Genomic DNA, 20568 nt, shown 5'->3' with positions numbered 1-20568 from the left:
AGTCTCACACGTAAGTATTAATGGAGCACAAGCGGTATGCACAGATTGAACACAATCTTGACAATGATAGAAAGATGCATGAGGGTTCAAATCTTCCTCACAAATTTCACAAAAATATTCACTCTTATGGTCCTGGATTGGGAGGTAACTTAGATGCATGGGGTGCTTGTCATGTTTGTGTGTGATTGTCTCCGGTGATAACAAAGCACATTCAGGATGTATATAAATATTATTACATACTTTGCAACTGAATGAAGGCTGATGTGTTAAAGAATAAGATTCATTATCAGGATAACGATGACCAGGACCCTGAGTAAATTTTTTGAGACACATATGACAAGGTACATGAATAAAACGTGTGGAAGCTATTGAAAGAATGTGATCTGGGTGTGATTTCTTTGGGTATAAACCCACAGGTAACATCAACATAGTATCCACATTTGACACAACAATAGGCAAATCCATTGCAAGGTAAACGACAAACATCACAATAGAATACACCAAAAAAGCTAATGGAAATCATGGTGTACATGAGAACAATGGTATGGTGTGGGTGAGTTGGGTGGTTTTGTATTTCTGAAGGTAGTCGAGTGCACCACTCATGGAGAGCAAAGTTGTTGCAACTCTGCTGATCACACATGTAAAATGACATGGTCTCTGTGATTGGTCTAAGACATCCATTGCATAGCAACTGTGTCTTTTTCATTGGGTCATGACACTTTATTAATAACCAGGAATTAATGTTTGAGGAGGTTTGCCTGATCTTATCAATATCATTGCTTTGTGTCTGAACTAGAATTAGAGGATGTTTATGACTGACGTGGTTTAGGTTTACCTTAGATCCAATTTCCTGGAAAAATAAGTGTTTTGGTACACTGTAAGTTTCATCAGGAAATGGGAGAGGAAGAAGATGAGGGTGGTCGGCCTCTTGAAAATTTTTAACGTTTTTTCTGGTAAATTGGAAATGGATAACAATTAACAAGGTTAGTATATCAAATACCTAAATACTTAATTACAAATGATAACAAGTCATAAAGGGATTAATTAATTACCAGGATGCAAGAAGATGGACATGAACGGCTCTCTTCTTGATGTTGCGCAATCCAGATGGGCATAATACATACATTTATCGCATTTGTATATCCAATGATTTGGATTACTAAAAGAACGACTGCATACTCTGCATCTAGGATGATGTTTGGCATCTTGATCAATCAATGGGAAGGAATATGAAATGGTGAGTGGATGGGTATGATGAAAAGCACCATCTGTTCTCTCTTGGATGAACAATTTTTTTGGTAGGAAAGCACATTCACTGTGTATGGTGAAACCATTACAAGTGGTACTACATTAGTTGATAGAACATCCCTTTGTGTTCCTTCCCACAAGCCTTGCAGTTGCACAAAATAGGTTGAGAGATGGCACAAATTAGCGAGTGTGGATGACACGGATGATGGATCATCTTTTTTCCTACTTCCACACCACAATTTACATCAATGAAAAAACGACATAAATAGCACCAATAACACAACTCACCACGCTTGTGCAGACGCTCACAAATACTGCATTTCCAATCAAAAATAAGATTAAAAATGGTAAGAGGATGTGGGTCAAAGGTGCTCTCCAAACGTGTTGGGAGCTCACCACAAAATTTGTGAAGTGAGAAATCATCACAAATGGTACATTTGTAGTAGTATCTGTGGTACATACTGATTTCTTCACCACACCTCTCACATGTGACACCATCAAAGCCCTCTTTTGTAACCGGATCACCACCATCATCGCCTTCTTCTTCTTCTTCTTCTTCTTCTTCTTCTTCTTCGTATGGTGGATACTGCAGCTGCAAATCGATGAGCTTTAGTGGATGCTTGTGTTCACGCACCTTCATTAAAATTAAATGATTCTCTTTAAGATATCTACATTAGTTAGACCCCCTCTGTTATTTATAACAAAAAAAAGAATATATCTAAATTTGTTTTATTGTTTATCCTTGGATTTTCTGTTACACTTCCTATTCCAAAGAAGCAATCAATAAAGGTTGTTAAAAGTGGTTCTCATGGTAATTTAAATTTCTTTAAGTAATTTAACAACCAGATTTTCCTATGTGTATACATTTTATATCATGAAATTACAACGATTTATTTTAAATTTCAAGAATGTTATAGAAGTCGGTTAATTAAAAACAAACATATTGTAGAGTGCATGTTCTTTCTTCATCATTCTAGATTCCTAAAGCTTTGTACTATTTTTAGTTTAATACGTAAGGAATGAACACAACCGAAACAAAGTATGTAAATATTACTTGGACCTTAATACAAATGAAATCAATTTTTGTAAGGATTAAGGAAAGTATAGGATGCTGGTGTGCATTCATATAAACTTCTCATTTCGCAAAGAATAAAGATCACATGTATCCAACAAGTAATGTTTGTAACAAATCTTTTTCATTAATCTGACAAATAAAAATAAACTTGGATATTCCCTCATTTTTTAGATCAAATTGATGTGGTAATGATTTGTTTTATCTTGGAATTGATTACTTGAAACATAAGATTGCCTCAGATTCAGTTCATATCCAGTTTCATTTTGCAATCGGTTCAGATCCAAAAACAACAGTGCAAATTCTCACCTAATAGACAACATGTTACTCCTCTCTTGAAAGAACCAATACAGAAAACTAAAGATTTTCATTTCATTTTTCCTTTCTTTAATCGATTCATCAATACACTCTGATTGCAACAACTATATTATATATATATATACACACACACCAATATATATGTACATTGATTCACTAAGATTCTATGGCCTTAAATTGAGCATGAGATAGATACATACAGTCAAAACTAGAATATTCTAGGAAGCAGAGCCTTTAGATTCTTGATTATCCAGCTCATGTTCTGCTACCAAAATGCAAGAATCCCCTTCCAAAGATGAGGAAGCTACACCCTTCTTCCTCATGAGTATTGCTGATTCTTTTGATGAATTCAGCATCTCTGTTGTACACTGGACATCGGGTGCTATGCCAACTTGATCTATGGCATGAAGTGCTGGTGATAAGTACTTTGCAACCGTGATGAAAAGAGCCGATCCATCATGTAGTTCAGTCACACTCTTCATAATTTATCATTCAAAACATGTTAAAACATAGAATAGATCATAGAGTTTTATATTCTAAAGATTCAAAAAAATTACCTGAATCTTTCCTTTCCCAAATGTCCTGTTGCCAATTAGCTTTGCCCTGCCATTGTCATGGAGTGCACCTGCCAAGATTTCACTTGCACTTGCACTCCCTTCATTAACCTGTACATTATAGAATTGTAGACATTTTGAATATATAGATTTTCATGTCAAAAGATTGTAACAAAAAAAAAAAAAAAACTTACAAGAACAACTAGTGGATCACGAGTAAGAGCATGGCCATTGATCATGTTAATAGGAAGCATGTTCCCATCTCGATCTATTGTGTTCACTAGAGTCTCATCTCCATCCAGCCATATTTGAGCAACATCAAGTCCAGCCTTCACCAAACCACCCTATAACATAACATATATATGTAAATACTACTAGTAAATAGTCAAACAAAATTTTACTAGAGATTTTTCTTAAAAAAAAAAACAGTCAACTTTAGGCTACTTACTGGGTTGTTTCGGAGATCCAAAATGTAAGATTCAACACCCTGATTTTCCAATTCACGAATGGCGTGTTTCATATCTGTAGCAGCAGTCTGTTTACAAAAACTTGTTGTTAGATGACTTTAAGATATGAGGTTATAAAGTAAGACTAAGATTTGGAGAATTAATAAGCACCTGGGAGAAGGCTAATAACTTTACATATCCGGTTTTGGATACATGACCATTTGGTGTTCTATGAGGAATGATGGCACTTGATATAGGAGAAAGTCTGATGAATTCCCGGGGTAGTTTCACCTCTCTAAAACTAGAGTCAATGGCCAACTTTTTTCCCTGTAGATCAAACATGCACAAATTTCTATAAAATCCTTTGGAAAGGAATCAACCAATCCATTCCATTCCTTCCTAGGAAACTTAAATGTAAGAAACTTACATTGTGCACTTTAACTGTAACACTTGTCCCAACATGACCTCTGAGCTTTTGTGCAGCAGCTTCACCACTAATCCCTTTAACCCTCTCCCCATTTATTTCAATCAACTCATCTCCTACATGTATTCCAGCTCTAGCAGCTGGGCTACCCTCAACACAGGACAACACAACCTGAAACAAAATATTTTAAATTAAAAAAAATAAAAAATAAATAAGAATCCATAACTGAGGTCTCAGGTTCAAGTCTCGGCATCACCAACCAGATGACCAGTTTCTGGTTCAGTATTCACAAATAGTCCAACTCCTTGCACGTTTCCATCACTTCCAATTCTGAAACTTTGGTATTCCTGTACATATCATTGCCAAAAAGAAAATAGCGTAAGTTTCCCCTTTTGGGATTAGGAGTAAGAATAAGTTACAAAAATGGTCCCTGTTGTTTCTGACTTTTACCATGTTTAGTCCAAAACTGAAAACACGGGACGATTATTGTAAAAATAATGGAAAAAAATTGCACCTTTGGACTGATAATGCGAGTGAAGGGATCTCCAAGAGTAGAAAGCATTCCTTTAATCTTGCTGTATGCTGCATCAGCTGTTCTAAGTGGAAGCATTTCCACCATTGTTTGTTGGAACTTCGAGTCCCAGTCTACAGAAAACACATAGACTTACGTTAAAACTATTGATACCAAATCACATAAAACAACAGAAATGAATCGTACCTTGATGATTAAAGGTTGGATCAACAAAAGTCTCTCTGATCAAACCCCAAGTCTCTACAAGAGTTCGCTGCACAGCATTCACCTGTTACAAAATCCAATTCACCAAATCCATATAAGCAATAGATCGAACACCTTATCTGCACAACCCAAACAAACTTCTAAAAAAGATGATGAACTGAACACCTACCTCATGAGTACGAGAAGCTGGGAATGCTATTGTCAAGGACTCGGCAAGAGCTGGCGAATCTAAACAAACAGAGACTGCAGCAGCGAGCCCGATCAAACCTTTAGCGATTGAATCAACCAATTTCTTATTGGATTCAACTGATTCGTTCGAATTTGCCTTGGGTAAAGCTTGAGGTGGTGTTGATACTTTACACTTGCTATGGTAACCATTGAAATTTGAAGAAGAGAATCGGTACTTATAGGGCAAAGTTGAAGGGGTTGATGTTTGAGGGGTTTTGGTGTAAATTGATGAAATGGGTGAAGAATTACTAAGATCGAGATTAGGCCGACGTAGAGCATCCATGGTAGATACTCTAACTGGGGGATTTAGGGGTTTTGTAGATTGTAATCGAAGGGATTTATGGGGAATGAATGAACAAGTGTAATGGTTGGATTATTTGTGAATCTAATTCTAAAAGTTTGAATTTGAAAGATCCCTGAGAGATGAATCTTTGTTGTTTGTGGTGTAAGAGTTTGTAGCGTGGGCGTAAGTAAGAGTTCGAGTAGAAGTATCTTAAGAACCTCATGTGTTCCGCCACGTGCATGTCCAGTTGTGGCTTTGAAAAATAACGAAAGTTTTGGAATTTAAAAGGAGAGAAAATAAAATTTGCCTCTTTTTTGGTGTGTCTTTTATTGTAGATTTAGGGTTTGTTCGGCTTAACTTTTTTTTTTTTTTTTTTTTTTTTTGTCAAAAGTGATTTTTAAAAAAAATACTTATTAGTTTATGGCTTTTAGGAAAAGCTGATTTTAAAAAATGTTTGGATGAGAAAAGCTGTTTTTTCAGGAGTAAAATAGGTAAAAAGCTAAAAAACTAAGATTTTTCAGTTTTTTGAAGACTTTATTTTTTCCTATTCAAAAAGGTGTTTTAAAAAACACTTTTTAAATACACAAATACTTTTTTAGCTTATTAGCTTTTAAAAAAGCTAAAAAAACTAACAAGCTTTTTTGAAAAGCTATCCCAAACAACCACTTAACTAAGACTTGTTTTGGTTAGAAAATATAATAATAAATGGTTTGTTATTAATTTTTTAGAAACTAAAAAGTATTACATTATATCTTCTTAAACTTTTTAAAATCTTCTGTTTACATAATTTATCTACTTCATGACTTTAACTTGTAGAAAAGATAAATTCTTGTTGGTAAACTTCATATTGAAATGGATCCACGACTATTTTACTTTTTTTTTTATTTTTTTATTTTATATATTTAGAACGACCATGATATTAATAAAAGGCTAGCAGGAAGCTAGCAAATCAAGATACAAAAACAAGGAAAGAGTAGGATAAACTAGAAACAACAGAAAACAAAACTAAAGCAGACAACATCAATGTATACTAGACAAGACACAACAAAGAGCCAAACGAAAGACACCGTTGGTGTTTATTCATACGAAGCTTTTATTTTTACGGAATAATTCATACCTCTTTCATTTGTTGTTCATGACTGCCAACAATTTGGGTCTGACAGTTTGGGTCAATAAGATTGTCATAGTTGTTGGGCCATGACATTTGATTTGAGGCCTGGGCTGTCAACACTTTATTGTTTATTCTATCCACCACTTAGGTTTCTTTCTTTTGAGTTTTTCTCATTTCAGTTTTTTATGCCACTATAATAAGAAAAAGTTGCAACAAAAATCTTATCAATTGCATAATAGGCTCAACTTGGCCAACTAAAATATACACCACAACCCAATATCAACAGCAAGAAATCTAGACAACGAAAACAAGTCTAGTTTGACAAGAACAAGGTATGAACTACGGGTGTAAGTGAGTCGAGTTACTCGTGAGCTACTCGCTAAAAGCTCGACTCAGATCGAATTAAACGAGCCTGAGCCGAGCTCGAGCCTAAATATAAGGCTCATTTATTAAACGAGCTCGAGTCGAGCTTCAATTAGTGGGTTCGCGAGCCTAAACGAGCTTAAACGAGCCTCTCTCTCTCTCTCTCTCTCTCTCTCTCTCTCTATATATATATATATATATATATATATATATATATATATATATATATATATATACACACACACACACACACACACACACACACACACACACATAGATGCTCGTTTAGGCTCGCGAACCCACTAAATTGTTCACGAGCTAAGCTCGAACTTCATTTTAAGGCTCGAATCGAGCTCGAGCTCGAGCTTCCTCAAAATTAAACGAGCCGAGCTCGACCTTGGTCAGACTCGGGCTCGGCTCGGCTCGTTTACACCCCTAGTATGAGCACAAAAACATCCTATGTAACGACTTTAACAATTTTTATTTATTTATTATTATTATTATTATTATTATTATTATTAAATCATACATATGAAATAATAACTTTAAGACTAGACAAAAATTTAAAAATGGCATATGTGGTTTCTAGAAGGTAGCAAGTTGAAGATAACGTTCATTGCCATTACATCGTTGGTCCTATGGTTTCAAAATCCAATTCGGTCGGTCCTTCCGTGAAAGTGTGTCTAACAGTTGTGTTATCATCCGAGTGTTATCATCATTACATGACAATTCTGCATCTCGGTAACATTCTAGTGTAGTCCCCATCAATTCCACCTATAAGGCTACGTTATTGTGCTTAATAACGGCTAATAACGCCAATGAACACCATCCACCTCCACTCGTTAAAGGTATTTCCGTTGTTTCCCGTTACCACCACAATATTTGGTAACGACGTTTTCTGTTTTCTGTTTTTTTTTGGCTTTTTCTGCTAATAACGTCTGTGGGCGTTGCCCACTCCTATCACTCTAAAATGATAGTAATCATCATCATTACCAACTATACACTCATTATCTTTTACCACCGGCTCATCATTGATTGTTACGACTGTATCAAGATCAACCACTTTAACCGGGACATTTTTAACAAATGGAGCTTCATCATTTTTCACAAAAAACATTAGACTTGGATCCAGGGGCGGTATTCTCGGCGTTATGGTGGCGTTAAGGATGTGCCATGCGGGATTGTCAAGACCCATACCATAATGTCTTAACGTGTGAAACTGGAATATTTTCAAACAATCTACTAAGTCAATTTGATGTAAAACATAATAATAACTTATTTTTGATAACTATCCGAATGACAAACAAAAGCATAAACTCTAATAATATAAAATAATATATAAAAACGAAAGAAATTTAACATGAAAAAAGAAATAGAATGAAAGACATAATAATAATCTATTTGACAAAAATCCTATCAAACAACCATATTATTACTCATGTTCTATCTCATGAAGTAAAACTTGGAGTCTTCTTAGCTCTTTTCTCCATAATCTTATTTTTGAAATCCTAACAATCTAATCTACATCCATGAATTATATATATATATATATATATATATATATATATATATATATATATATATATATATATATATATATAGAAAGAGAGAGAGAGAGAGAGAGAGAGAGAAACATGATCATGTTAGGACTCTTTTTTCGGTGAGTATTCGTGAAAACACCTTAAAAAATTGAAAAAAAAAATACAAATCATAAAATCGAGCATAGTAATATATTGGAGAGAAAAAAAATATAGAAAAAAAGTTTTGAATCATTAAAATTGAATCATTGATCAATTTTATGATCCATGATTCACTTTTTATGGTCTATGATTCAATTTTAATTATCCAATTTTTTTTTTCAAATTTTTTTTTTCAATATAGTATTATGCTCGATTTTATGATTTGTATTTTTTTTAATTTTTTAAGCTGTCCTCACCGAACCGGACCATATATATATATATATATATATATATATATATATATATATATATATATATATATATATATATATATATATATATATATAATGGATCATTTGTTGATAAATAACGGAAAAAATGTTGTATTATAAGAATACACTTTAATCAAATAAAGATACATCTAAATAATTTACATTTAAACACTTTCATGTCATTTAAAATAAGTACTATATGGATTTCAAATGGTGAAAAACAATATATAATTTAAAAATAACTAGTTAAAAAAACATAAACTCCATCAAAACTTAAATAGAATTATTATTCAGTTATTTAGTTATTTTTGGAAACATAAATTATTATTCTAACTAAATTTTGTTTTATTAAACAATATTGTTATTAAAACTTATATAATTAATATTTATAATTATAACATATATTTCTATTTCTCAATCAATGAAAAACACATTCTCTCGTGGAATGAAAAGTAGCCTAATACATGAGAATGAATCACATTTAGTGACAAAAAAGGCTCCATTTCATTCCTTTGTGCGCACATAACTTTTTGCATTATATCATAATGCTCAGTTCGATTATTTCTTCGATTAATGCATGGAAAACATTGACTAAGCATTACAATAGTGAATATAAAAGGTTGAGATCTCTGAGGTTTGGTGCTGATCTTTCCCACGCCTTGGTTTAGTGAAAATATATGTATGTTGTTTTCATAAATTTAAGCACACATTTAACTAATTCAAGTACTCGGACATATATTTTCTCCGGTCTACACCACCAATGAGGTTGAGAGTGTAGTAAAGTAAAAAATTTCTCTTGTTTATGTCATTATGTGTCATGTGATTGTGTTTTTCATGATAGAATTAATTAGGACTTTCTTACTTCTATTAAATGTTATTATCCTTGCATTTAATGAGCCTATGCTTATTAAATAATTGCTTTGACGCTTACATATCAGGACTTAAAAATTACTTGAGTATACCGACTCCTTGTACAATGGGAGTTTAGTTATTGAGATGCAAAATTTCACACAAGAGCTTCAAAGTTTAAACTTTCGTACAACCAAAATAATACTAATGTTTTGTGATAGGGCATCCAAGCAAATTCAGTGTAACCCTTCCAAATGGTGCAAATTATTATTTTTTCAAAAGTATAAGAATTGTGTTCACACCAACTAAAAGAAGACACCTATAAAGTATGGTGGGTACATCAAACTTGTCCTTTATTAATAGCTTGTTGGACTCTTGGAGAAGTCTTCATACTTAGACTTGCATATATTCATATGTTCAAGGATCGACTACTGAGATAAGGTGTTCAACTATACTTCAATGGTTGAGTTTTGGTTGTACAAAAGTGTTAGTTGCTTAGCTCCTTTATTCATTCACCATATCACTGTTAAGTTGATAAGTCTACAATAGATTCAACTTTGGTTTGTGATCTGAAAGTGATCCAATGCTTTGTATATTTTAAATCTTTCTATACATATGAAAGTTTGTCAAAATATATACAAATATTTGGGACTAAAACATAATATTCATGATAATACAACAAAAAGGTTTAAATCAGTACGGACATGAGAGTGATAAAACAATAAATGATTACATTCGAGAGGTTGGGATGGGATATCTCCCAAAAAAAAAATACTAATTACAAAATCATAAGAATTTTTTTTTATATATTTTATTCCTATTTATCCTCTTATTTATAAAAAATAATAACATATGAAATTCATTAAGCATCTAAGAAATCCCTCTTATTTATAAAAAATATATGATTCCTACACAACAAACAAATTAACCGACACATTCCACTTAAACTACAACAAATAACCAATCTACCCTTCCTATTTATTAAGTAAGTGTAGCGACATAAATGTCCTCATCTTATTTATTTAATAGGATAAAATGCTGGTGATAGCAAGAAACGATTACATAAAAGAAAAAACTTTGAGTAATCCCTTAAAACTCTATCAATTAATACCATGATCCCTTAAATAACAAAAGAAAAAACGGAATAAAATTTACGAAAAAAAAGCAGTTTGAAGGGTTTTACAATCAACCAGATAGGCAAACCCGTAAGCCATATTCATCAACGTCGCCTGATGCAGCTCCTCCGACGAAGTAGCCGTAGCATCCGTTGAGAAAAACACCCTAAACCCTCTCACAAAAGCTTCCCTCGCCGTCGTTTCACAGCACAGATTCGTCATCACCCCTGTCACGATCACCTCCTCCACTCCCATATCCTTCAGCCGATCCTCCAGCTGCGTTCCTCTAAACCCACTATATGTGTTCTTCTCCACAACCAATTCCTCCTCCCGCCGCCCAATCTCCGGCATCAACTCGGAATCCGGTGTTCCATCGATGATCAGATCGTTGCCCCACCACTCCCCAAGCATGGCGTGATCGGCAGGGGACTTGTGGCAGTGGCGAGTGAAGATGACTGGGATGGAAGCACGGCGGCAGGTATTGATGGTTGTCGTGATTGATGGGATTATTGGTTTGGCGATGGAGGAGAAGTGGTTCTGCATATCGATTACTAACAAGACGGAGGTTTTGGGGTTAGGGTTTCGTTTTCTGATTTGGTATCTCTTGTAGGAAGAAGCCATCAATACCGAATCGTATATAATTAATTGAAAATAGCTATAGGAAAGAACTATGTGGAAGAGCCTGGACAAAACTTTTATGGAGAACTTAATACTAATAATTTAGGCATGGCAATTCGAGATCGTGTGATACGACCCACATATATTTTGAAAAAGTTTATAAATTTATTTATCTTGTTGTTGTTCGTGCTAACACATGAAAACGACACGAATAGGTCATTCTTACACTTAGGGATGTCAAAAAGTTCCGTGATACCCCGTTTCCGTGGGGGCCCCGTCCCGTTTGGGGAAATTTTTTAAAAAAATCGGGGGGCGGGGACGGTGACAGGTGCAAGGACGGGGATGGGGGCAAGGTTAACCATTGTTTTAATTTTGGAGGCGGGGGCGGGGGTAGGCAATCTCGTCCCGAAACCCCCATGGGGACCCCGTTAATAAATTACATATATATTTACATATATTAATTATATAAATATAATAAACAATAACATGATTTTAAACTTCCAAAATTCATCAAAAAACATGTTTTTAAGTTATAAGTATAATGTTTTTAAGATGTCTGATATTGTCATATTTATACATATTTTAGACAATATTTTAATACATTTTTATACATATTTTGGTTATTTGCAAAGATAAATGATACTTATTGGAATTAATTGTATTTTGCAGCCAAAATGAGCAAACATGAAGAAAAAGGACCAAAAAATGACGAGTAGCGGAACTTTGGAGGTTTAAAGATCTTAAAGAAGAAAATTCCAGCGAAAAGCTAAATTCACGTCGTGTATATTAATTTCACGACGTGGGACAGGTGTTTCTAGAAGATGAGTACACGGGAAGTCAGAATCCTTGCCCGATAAGGATTTATCCTAATTCACGACGTGAATCTCTACTTCACGACATGAAGTTCAAAAATCACGAAAATTATATATACCATTTGTATTTACGAATGAAGGGACTTTTGGGGAGATTGGAGGGTTCTAAAAACAATTTCTAGAAGAGTTTAAGTCAGGGGAATTAAGTAATAACATCCAAGGAAGAAGGAGTTGAAGATCATAACTTCCACTTTTTTATTTGGTACATTTGACTATGTTTTTAATCATTGAATTTGTGTGTTTGATTTCAGCCATGAGTAGCTTAATCTAACTGCTTCTGTTTAGCTAGATGAAACTTGAACTCATGAATTAGTTATTTGATGAAGGATTTTTCTAGTTGGTTATATGCTTGTGTTGATTGTTTATACCTAGCATGTTAAAATTTGATACTTAGATTGCTTGAATTCATGTTCTGTGTAGTTTAGTGAATATTAAATTGCATGAACTTGACACCTAGTAATTTAGTGACTATTAGATTATTAGAGCTAAGATCGAACCAATCTTAGATAAGTAGTTAAAGTATTTGAATTTGGTTGCGCTGGAGAACATATATTGTGAATATAATTGTGTTTGTTAAATCAATTTTATATAGTTCCAATCATAATTAATAATTGATTCTGTGTTAAATTATGTGTGACCATGCATAGTTCTACATGAATGAGTTAATCATTAGTAAATTTGAACTTGAATTACTAATAATTTATTAATTGGTAGCTAACTTGAATTATCCGTAATTAGTAGCTAATCATTGAGGAAAAGTGGATTCAAACTAAACAGAAGTGTTTTTAGTCATTAATTGAATTTGATAGTTGAGTAATTAAGTTTGTCTGAACTTGCAAAATCAGATAAAACCATTTAAACCTTTGCTTAGATTTTTAGGTTAATTTAGTAGCAGTTAGATTAAATAACTAAATCCGTTTCCTGAGATCGATACCCGAATGTTGTGTTATACTATTTGCGAAAAGGTACACTGCCTTTAGTCGAATAGCTAGTTAGATAGTATGTAAAATTAGGTGTAGTATTTTGACACATCAAGTTTTTGGCGCCGTTGCTGAGGAACGACTATTTGGTTTAGGAATTTAGGCCCTGTTTGATATGCATCTGACCGAGTCAGGTATGACATTTTTGGCTGACTCGGTCAGACGAAAGGTGTTTGATAGACAAAATCTTGACGTCTGACTCGGAAAGCAAGGTCTGACCGAGAAAGAAGTTGGGAGATGGCTGACCCAGAAAGAAAGCGAGGGTTTCCAATAGTATCCTTGGCTTGGATAAAAATTCGCAGCTAACGAAGGTTATATGATTAGAACTTAGGTCTCCCTTGTAGAAGGGATGGTGTTTACCAGCAAGCTGAATGACTTTTTGTGTTTTATTTCTAAAATAATATATTTAATGTCTATTATGCTGGAAGTTTTGTATACATTATTATTATTATTATTATTATTATTATTATTATTATTATTATTATTATTAATGTCTATTATTATTATTATTATTATTATTATTATTATTGTAATTGTTGTTATTATTATTGTTGTTTTTGTTATTATTATTATTATTATTATTATTATTATTATTATTATTATTATTATCATCATCATCATCATCATCATCTTCATATTGCATAGAAACGTGTAGAGCATCGGGGTAAAATGGTCATTTTGCACCAGTCAGAACATTCAGTCAGATTTTCAATCAAACAACATGATTTCTTACTCAGCCAGAATTTCTTACTCAGACAGACCTTTATCAGTCAGCACTTTCTCGGTCAGCAACTATCAAACGAGGCCTTATTTGATTTAGGTTAGTAGATACTTTTTGTGGGGTAAAACCTGCAAAAAGTTAAATTTAAGCACCAGTTTACTTTTCAGTACTGAAGTCACGACGCGAGCCTTAAGCTCACGACGTGAAGTCAGTAGTTTTTCGTTTTTCGTTTTTAGTTTCTGTTTAGATTTTCTGCGACAACACGAGGTGGTGTTATTTACCACGTCGTAGCGAACAGTCTGTAGGAATTTTTAATTAGTTTTTATTCAATTTTACGTTTTGGTTTTTGTTTTTATTGTAGTAGTTCATGACCCGAGGATCCAACACACCGTTGGTACCACCACTTGAAGATCCAGAGTCAGCCCTTCGTAAAAAGACGGATAAAAACGTAGGAGAAACCAACCCACCAAAGAAGTTGCCTTTCAAAGATCTTAAATTAGTTTTTGGAAAGAAAAGGTGGGAAAACGTTGGTGAGTCAAGCAATTCTTCGAAGGACAAAAGCAAAGTTGAAGGCTTTGGGCAAAATCCATGTCCGCAAGAATCTGCTTACGAGTCTGATCCAGAATTCGAATTAGAAGGAACCGAACCCGAGGACAAGCCAAAAGACACCATGGCTGATATTGCTGATATTTCGATGGGAACGTATAAAAAGAGAATCTGAGATGACACTGGTCCTGGCTTAGTGCAACCTGCAAATCCCGCCACTGTCACATTCGAGCTAAAAGGACATATTCTTTCCGCGCTTAAGGACGTTCCATTTTCCAGGAAAGATCATGAAGATGCTTACAAACACCTTGATCAATGACATAGCTGATTATTTCAACATCCGGAATGTTCCAAGAGAAACAGTGTTGTTAAGAATACGTCCAGTAACTTTCAAAGGAGCTGCTAAAGACTGGTTGAAGGCACTCCCACCTGGTGCCATTACTACATGGGCACAAATACGCGAGCAATTCTTAGAACAATTCTGCCCACCATAAAAAATAACTAAACTCAAGAAGGCGATTGCCAACTTTGAGCAACAACCGGGTGAATCACTTTATGAAACATGAGAGCGCTATAAGGGGTTACTTAGAAATTCCCCCAAAATGATCTTAACGTGCAACAAGAAGTCTCAATATTTTATGATGGGGTGAACGTGATGACAAGGAAACTCCTTGATTCTCAAGGACCTTTAACAAAGAAAAATCCCGCCGAAATCAAGGAATTAATTGAAGAATTTTCCAAGCATTCTTGTGAAATTCATAATCCTAGACATGATGGGGCAAGAGGAATTGGGGGTGGAACATCTGAAGACATGGCAGCTGTGTTAGCTATGTTGAATATTATGGACCTTAGAATGACCAAAATGGACCAATCCATACACGCTATTCGTGTGGGTTGTGAAAGATGTAGTGGTCCACATTTAACAAAAGATTGCCATTTGGATGAGAACGGGAACAAAAAGTCTCAAGTATTTTATTCAAGTGGAGACAAATATGATGAAGATTTGAGAAAGCCAAAGAAAAAGAGGTTGCCATATGATGAATATAAGAATAAAAAAGAAGAGAAATATAGGCAAACAGGCCGACGCTTTTACCACATCTAACCACCGACACTGCCTCATGTTCAAATCAGCTGGTCCATGAGGTACCTCAAGCTCTTGTGGTCCGTGTAAATGGTACAACGAACCCCATAGAGGTAATGCCGCCAAATATTGAGGGCGAAAACCACGGCCCCCAGCTCTAAATCATGTGTCAGATAGTTTGCCTCGTGAGGCTTCAATTGCCTTGAAACGTAAGCTATCACGTGACCTCGCTGCATCAACACCACACCCATGCTCGTGATCGAAGCGTCACATTAAACTACGAAATCATCGACGCCTTCCGGTAAAGTCAGAATCGATGCCTCACATAACCGCTATTTGAGAGTCTCGGAGGTTGCCTGCTGCTCAGGCCCCCAGCAGAATGTCACCGACTTCTTGGTCAGTTGGGTCAAAGGAACAACGACGTTGGAGAAATCCTGGATGAATCTCCGATAATAACCCGCTAGACCAAGAAAACTCCGAATCTCAGTTGGAGACCTCGGAACCTCCCACTGCATCACAGGCTCTATCTTGGCCGGATCGACCAGAATACCCTTCTGGTTGACAAGGTGCCCCAGAAACTGCACCTCGCGCAACCAGAACTCACACTTGGAGAACTTTGCGAAAAGTCTCTCCCTCCTCAGAGTCTCCAGCACCTCCCTCAGGTGCTCCTCGTGTTGCTCCTGAGTCTTCGAGTAAACCAATATATCATCGATGAAGACTATCACAGACCGGTCCAGCATCGGTCTGTACACGCGGTTCATGAGATCCATGAATGCGACAGGAGCGTTGGTGAGCCTTAACGACATAACCACGAACTCATAGTGGGCATAGCGAGTCCTAAAAGATGTCTTCCACACATCGTCGTCTTTGACTCGCATCTGGGGATAACCCGATCACAGATCAATCTTGGAGAACCAAGTTGCACCCTGTAGCTGGTCAAACAAATCATCAATCCTCGGTAGGGGATAACGATTCTTCACCGTTACATTATTCAGCTCCCGGTAGTCTATGCATATCTGATGTGATCTGTCCTTCTTCTTCACAAACAGGATCAGGGCTCCCCATGGCGAATTGCTCGGCCTGATAATCCCTTGTCTAATAGCTCTTGCAGCTGCGTAGACAACTCCTGCATCTCAGGAGGAGCCAACCGATATGGTGCCTTGGCTATCGACGCCGCACCAGGGACTATGTCAATCCTGAACTCAACCTGCCTCTCTAGAGGTATCCCAGGCAAATCCTCCGGGAATACGTCCGGGTACTCTCGCACGACCGGTACATCATCCACTATCGCCTTACCCTTATCCCGGGTATCCATGACATAAGCGACATAACCTGCGCAACCCTGCTGAAGGTAACGCCTAGCCCTTGCTGCCGAACACAAGGTCGGTCCACACTGCGACCTCTTGCCCTGAATCACTAACCCTCCCCCACTAGGAGTCCAAACTCTCACTAGCTGCTGCTCACAGTCGATCACTGCCCCATTGGGGTTCAACCAGTCCATACCAACTATAACCTTATTCCCTCGCAGGGGAATAGGGACTAGATCCACATAAAACTGCTCATCAAACATCTGCAGTGTACATCCCCGATGAACCCTCGCAACCCGAACGGTCCTATCATCTGCTATCTCTACATCAAGTGGGCAATCCAGCTCCCCTGGAGCACCTATGAATCGCTTGCTGAGAGCAAGCGACACAAAAGATCGGGTAGCCCCCGAATCAAAAAGTACCAGAGCTGAGATACCGTTCACTAAGAACGATCCTATAACAAAACATATGAGCATAAGCAATAATCAATATAAATAAAGAGATAAGGAGAAGATACATACCCGTCACCACATCGAGAGCTGCACGTGCCTCCTCTACTGTCAACTGGAAGACTCTGCTCTTCGTCACTAGCGCCTCCGCCCGGCCCTGGCGGCCGTTGGTATTCCTCAAGGTAGCAGGAGCGGGTGCCGTCACCTGTCCTGCTGATGCTAAACTCAGGCACTAGGACCGCTTGTGTCCCCTCTGATTGCACTGAAAGCAAATCAGGTCTGATACTGGCGTGGTGGTAGTGGTAGTTGTACAGTCTCTGCTCACATGACCAGTTCGGCCGCACTTAAAGCAGTCTGAACTCCCTACCTTGCACGTCCCCTCGTGCAACTTGCCGCATTTGCCACAACGGTTGCGGCCCTGCTAGCTCCTAGGTTTATGATCTGATACGTTGGGCTTCTTGCCCACACTCCCTAACTGAACCCCCTCTGGTTTCCTCTTCTTCTCCATCTCCAAATCCATCTCTCTCTCTCTCTCTCTCTCTCTCTCTCTCTCTCTCTCGAGCCCTAGCAATCATATCATCTAGCATTTTACAGCTGGATCAGATAACAAACTGGCGGATATCACTCCGCAACATCTCATGATATCGGGACTTCTTTATCTCCTCGTCCGCCAAATACTGCAGAACAAGAAGGGACCTATCCCTAAACACGGTGGTGATCTCAGTTACCGTCTTAGTCGTCTGCTGGAGATCCTGGAACTCCCTAGCAAGTTGTTGCACCTCATACATAGGTGCAAACTCGACCCTGGATTTGGCTGAGAAATCACTCCAAGTCATCGCATCCAAAGTTGCATCATCTCAAATGGCCCTGAATCTGGCCCTGAACCAGTCACATGCTCTGTCCTTCAGAAGACAGGAAGCAAGTCGAACCTTGTCCCCCTCGGGACATCGTCTCGTACGGAAGGCATTGGCGACATCAGCCAACCACCTGCTGCTAGCAATGGGGTCCCGAGCCCCATGATAGTCTGGAGCTCCGCAAGCTTGGAACTCCCTGAATGTCAGTGCGCGCGCCCCTAGCATGGCCTCCATCTCAGTATGAAAAGCACCTAACCTCTCCTCAACTATCTCTGTAACATCCCCATTTTCACGGCCAGAAAAGACCGATTTTGTTTATGCTTTGTTTAAAAATCAGAGTAACATTTTAAATAAAAGTGTTGCGGAATTTGTTCCCAAAATAAAATATGATAAAGATTTATCAAAGCATTTCCGAAGAAATGTATTTCATTAAAAACCTCGGGATGTCATGTTCGATACAGATCAAAAGCATAAACAGTACAATGTAAGCCTTACTACATTATTTCATATTTACAGGCCTACAATCCCTTATCTCTCATCCAAACATCTATGCTCATGCGCCACTACCTGTAATACAAGAAACTGAGTGGGTCAGGCTTGGGAGCCTGGTGAGCACATAGGGTTTTCAACCCACAATAAATAAATTTATTAACTTTATCAAACCAATCAAACCCGATTACCCCTTCCCGTTATCCTCACTTTACGTCCCTAAAACATCTAACACAAGGGACCTAGTCTAAGGACTTTCATCGGGGTGACAACACATGCTTCGGGGGTTCCTCAGCAATTCATGTCAAATAAGGCAACCATGTGGGGGATGGAGTACTGCTGGTGAGCACACAGTTCAAATAAACACCTACAAGTTGCGAGCCTGCTAGCGTTCCACTGGACTGTCTAGAATAGTCCGTGGTCGTCATCTATACTCCGCTAGATAACTGGATCATCAATAACATTTATAACGAGGACTCTCATTATTTTATTTTGTCACACAACAACTATTACATCTACCCATGTTTTACCCAACACATTTTGTAGATATAAAATACATATACAGTTTAAATCATTTAAAACATGTATACAATCGTTCATCCAACATAGATAGCAAGTATACAGATAATATGCACACGTAGCACGTAATTTACATAAAATACTTCATATCTATGTGTAAGATGAAAGTAACTATGCACTCACTTGTTAAGGTGGTGATTCCGAACTCAGACAGCGTTTCGTTATCTCAAAACAATTTTCCCTTGACAAAACCTAATATCAATACCACTAGGGTTTAGTCTAACGTTAAGCGCGACTAATTAATAGTCTAGCTATTATTACTATTATATAAGCGTTTAAACAATATTTTCCAACCACTATGTACAGACAGGGGCCAGACATAAAACACCGGAGGGCAGGACCATTTTGGCATATAGCATTTTTGAAATCCAACAACCCTATACGGCCCTTTAAACCAGATTCCCGTACCACGAGTGGTTAAAAAGATATTATAACGACACTTATATAACTCATAATAATATCCCAAATAATTATTATAAGGTCCTAATAACGTTACTATAATTAATTAAAAGCTATATTAAAAATAGCGTAGGCGTAGCTCAGTTACAGCGGGTTTTCTCGAAAACCGGGCTTCGTTTGGAGCAGCGTTTCCTAACCGAAAGACCCTTTTTCTCAGGACTCCGGGAGCCTCGGGGCTTCCTTCAGGTGCTAGGGGGTTTACCTAGGCTTAGGGGGGGGGGTGGTTGGGGAGGCTAGAGAGAGAAAGTAGTGAGAGAAAGAAGAGATTTTGGAGTGAAAAGAATGGCAGCCCTCGGCCTCTATTTATAGCTGCGAGATCTCGGATTACGCTGGGCGTAATTCCGAAGTACGCTGGGCGTAGTCGGTGCTCAAGGCTATCTCCGGATTACGCTGCACGTTTGTACGAAGACACGCGTCGGAAAAGGGCTGGGGCGACGTGGATGTCTCGGAACCGTGCAAAGGATTGGAACGTTGGGCGTACCAGAATCGGACGCTGGGCGTATGCGAGGCCAGGTGTCGCCCATCCGAAGCGAGGCGTGGTTAGCAAGCATCGGCCCAGATTATGCCACATCATCACATTTCGCATATTTATATCTCGACTTCTAAAATTCGTAACTTACGCATACGAGCTCCGTTTTCGACGTTCTTTATATCCACGCGTAGGCGGGATCGTACTCTACAGTTTTTGTTTAGACTCCTTCGACTATTTTTGATTTTATTTTTAAAGTTATATTTTTAACAGGCCGGGACATGATTGGTCCGTTAAAAATTCATAACTTCTTCATCCGACGTCCGGTTTCGTCTGTCTTTTTATCGTTACGCTACTATTAACGACATCTTCGATTCTCGTTTAGGTTGTGTCGGCTAAAAACCGCTCGATCTTATATTCGAACTTCGGGTTGTACACTGCTAAGC

General features: G+C 37.3%; 2 protein-coding genes, 1 long non-coding RNA gene and 1 other non-coding gene across 8 annotated transcripts; all 4 read right to left on the bottom strand.

The window, feature by feature from the left end:
* Positions 1-338: 338 nt before the first annotated feature.
* Positions 339-1896, bottom strand: LOC145129218 (uncharacterized). Of its 5 annotated transcripts, XR_013717378.1 has the most exons (4): positions 1711-1896; positions 1537-1562; positions 1053-1470; positions 339-950 (listed from the first exon to the last, which is right to left on the bottom strand). It is a non-coding gene; the product is annotated as an uncharacterized LOC145129218 (long non-coding RNA). The 5 variants fall into 5 exon arrangements; XR_013717376.1 differs by having other exon boundaries at positions 1537-1896; XR_013717377.1 differs by having other exon boundaries at positions 1053-1562; positions 1645-1896.
* A 772-nt stretch (positions 1897-2668) lies between these two features.
* On the bottom strand, positions 2669-5494 carry LOC145132727 (Peptidase S41 family protein). Its single transcript, XM_079067619.1, has 10 exons — positions 4968-5494; positions 4781-4862; positions 4577-4707; positions 4323-4409; positions 4066-4233; positions 3810-3965; positions 3641-3727; positions 3387-3536; positions 3196-3303; positions 2669-3114 (listed from the first exon to the last, which is right to left on the bottom strand). The coding sequence occupies exons 1-10, from the start codon at positions 5307-5309 to the stop codon at positions 2857-2859; spliced, it is 1569 nt and encodes a 522-aa protein (XP_078923745.1). The 5' UTR covers positions 5310-5494; the 3' UTR covers positions 2669-2856.
* Positions 5495-10441: 4947 nt separating this feature from the next.
* Positions 10442-11455, bottom strand: LOC145128336 (nicotinamidase 2-like). The gene has a single exon (XM_079063143.1). It carries the CDS (start codon positions 11317-11319, stop codon positions 10735-10737), a length of 585 nt encoding a protein of 194 aa, XP_078919269.1. The 5' UTR covers positions 11320-11455; the 3' UTR covers positions 10442-10734.
* A 3483-nt stretch (positions 11456-14938) lies between these two features.
* Positions 14939-15044, bottom strand: LOC145134972 (small nucleolar RNA R71). Its single transcript, XR_013719454.1, has one exon. It is a non-coding gene; the product is annotated as a small nucleolar RNA R71 (small nucleolar RNA).
* Positions 15045-20568: the final 5524 nt, after the last annotated feature.

Source organism: Lactuca virosa, chromosome 8 (genome assembly GCF_052849685.1).
Source record: "Lactuca virosa cultivar CGN04683 chromosome 8, Lactuca_virosa_CGN04683_v6, whole genome shotgun sequence".
NCBI classification, from domain to species: domain Eukaryota; kingdom Viridiplantae; phylum Streptophyta; class Magnoliopsida; order Asterales; family Asteraceae; genus Lactuca; species Lactuca virosa.
This window is presented reverse-complemented; position numbering and strand designations above follow the sequence as displayed.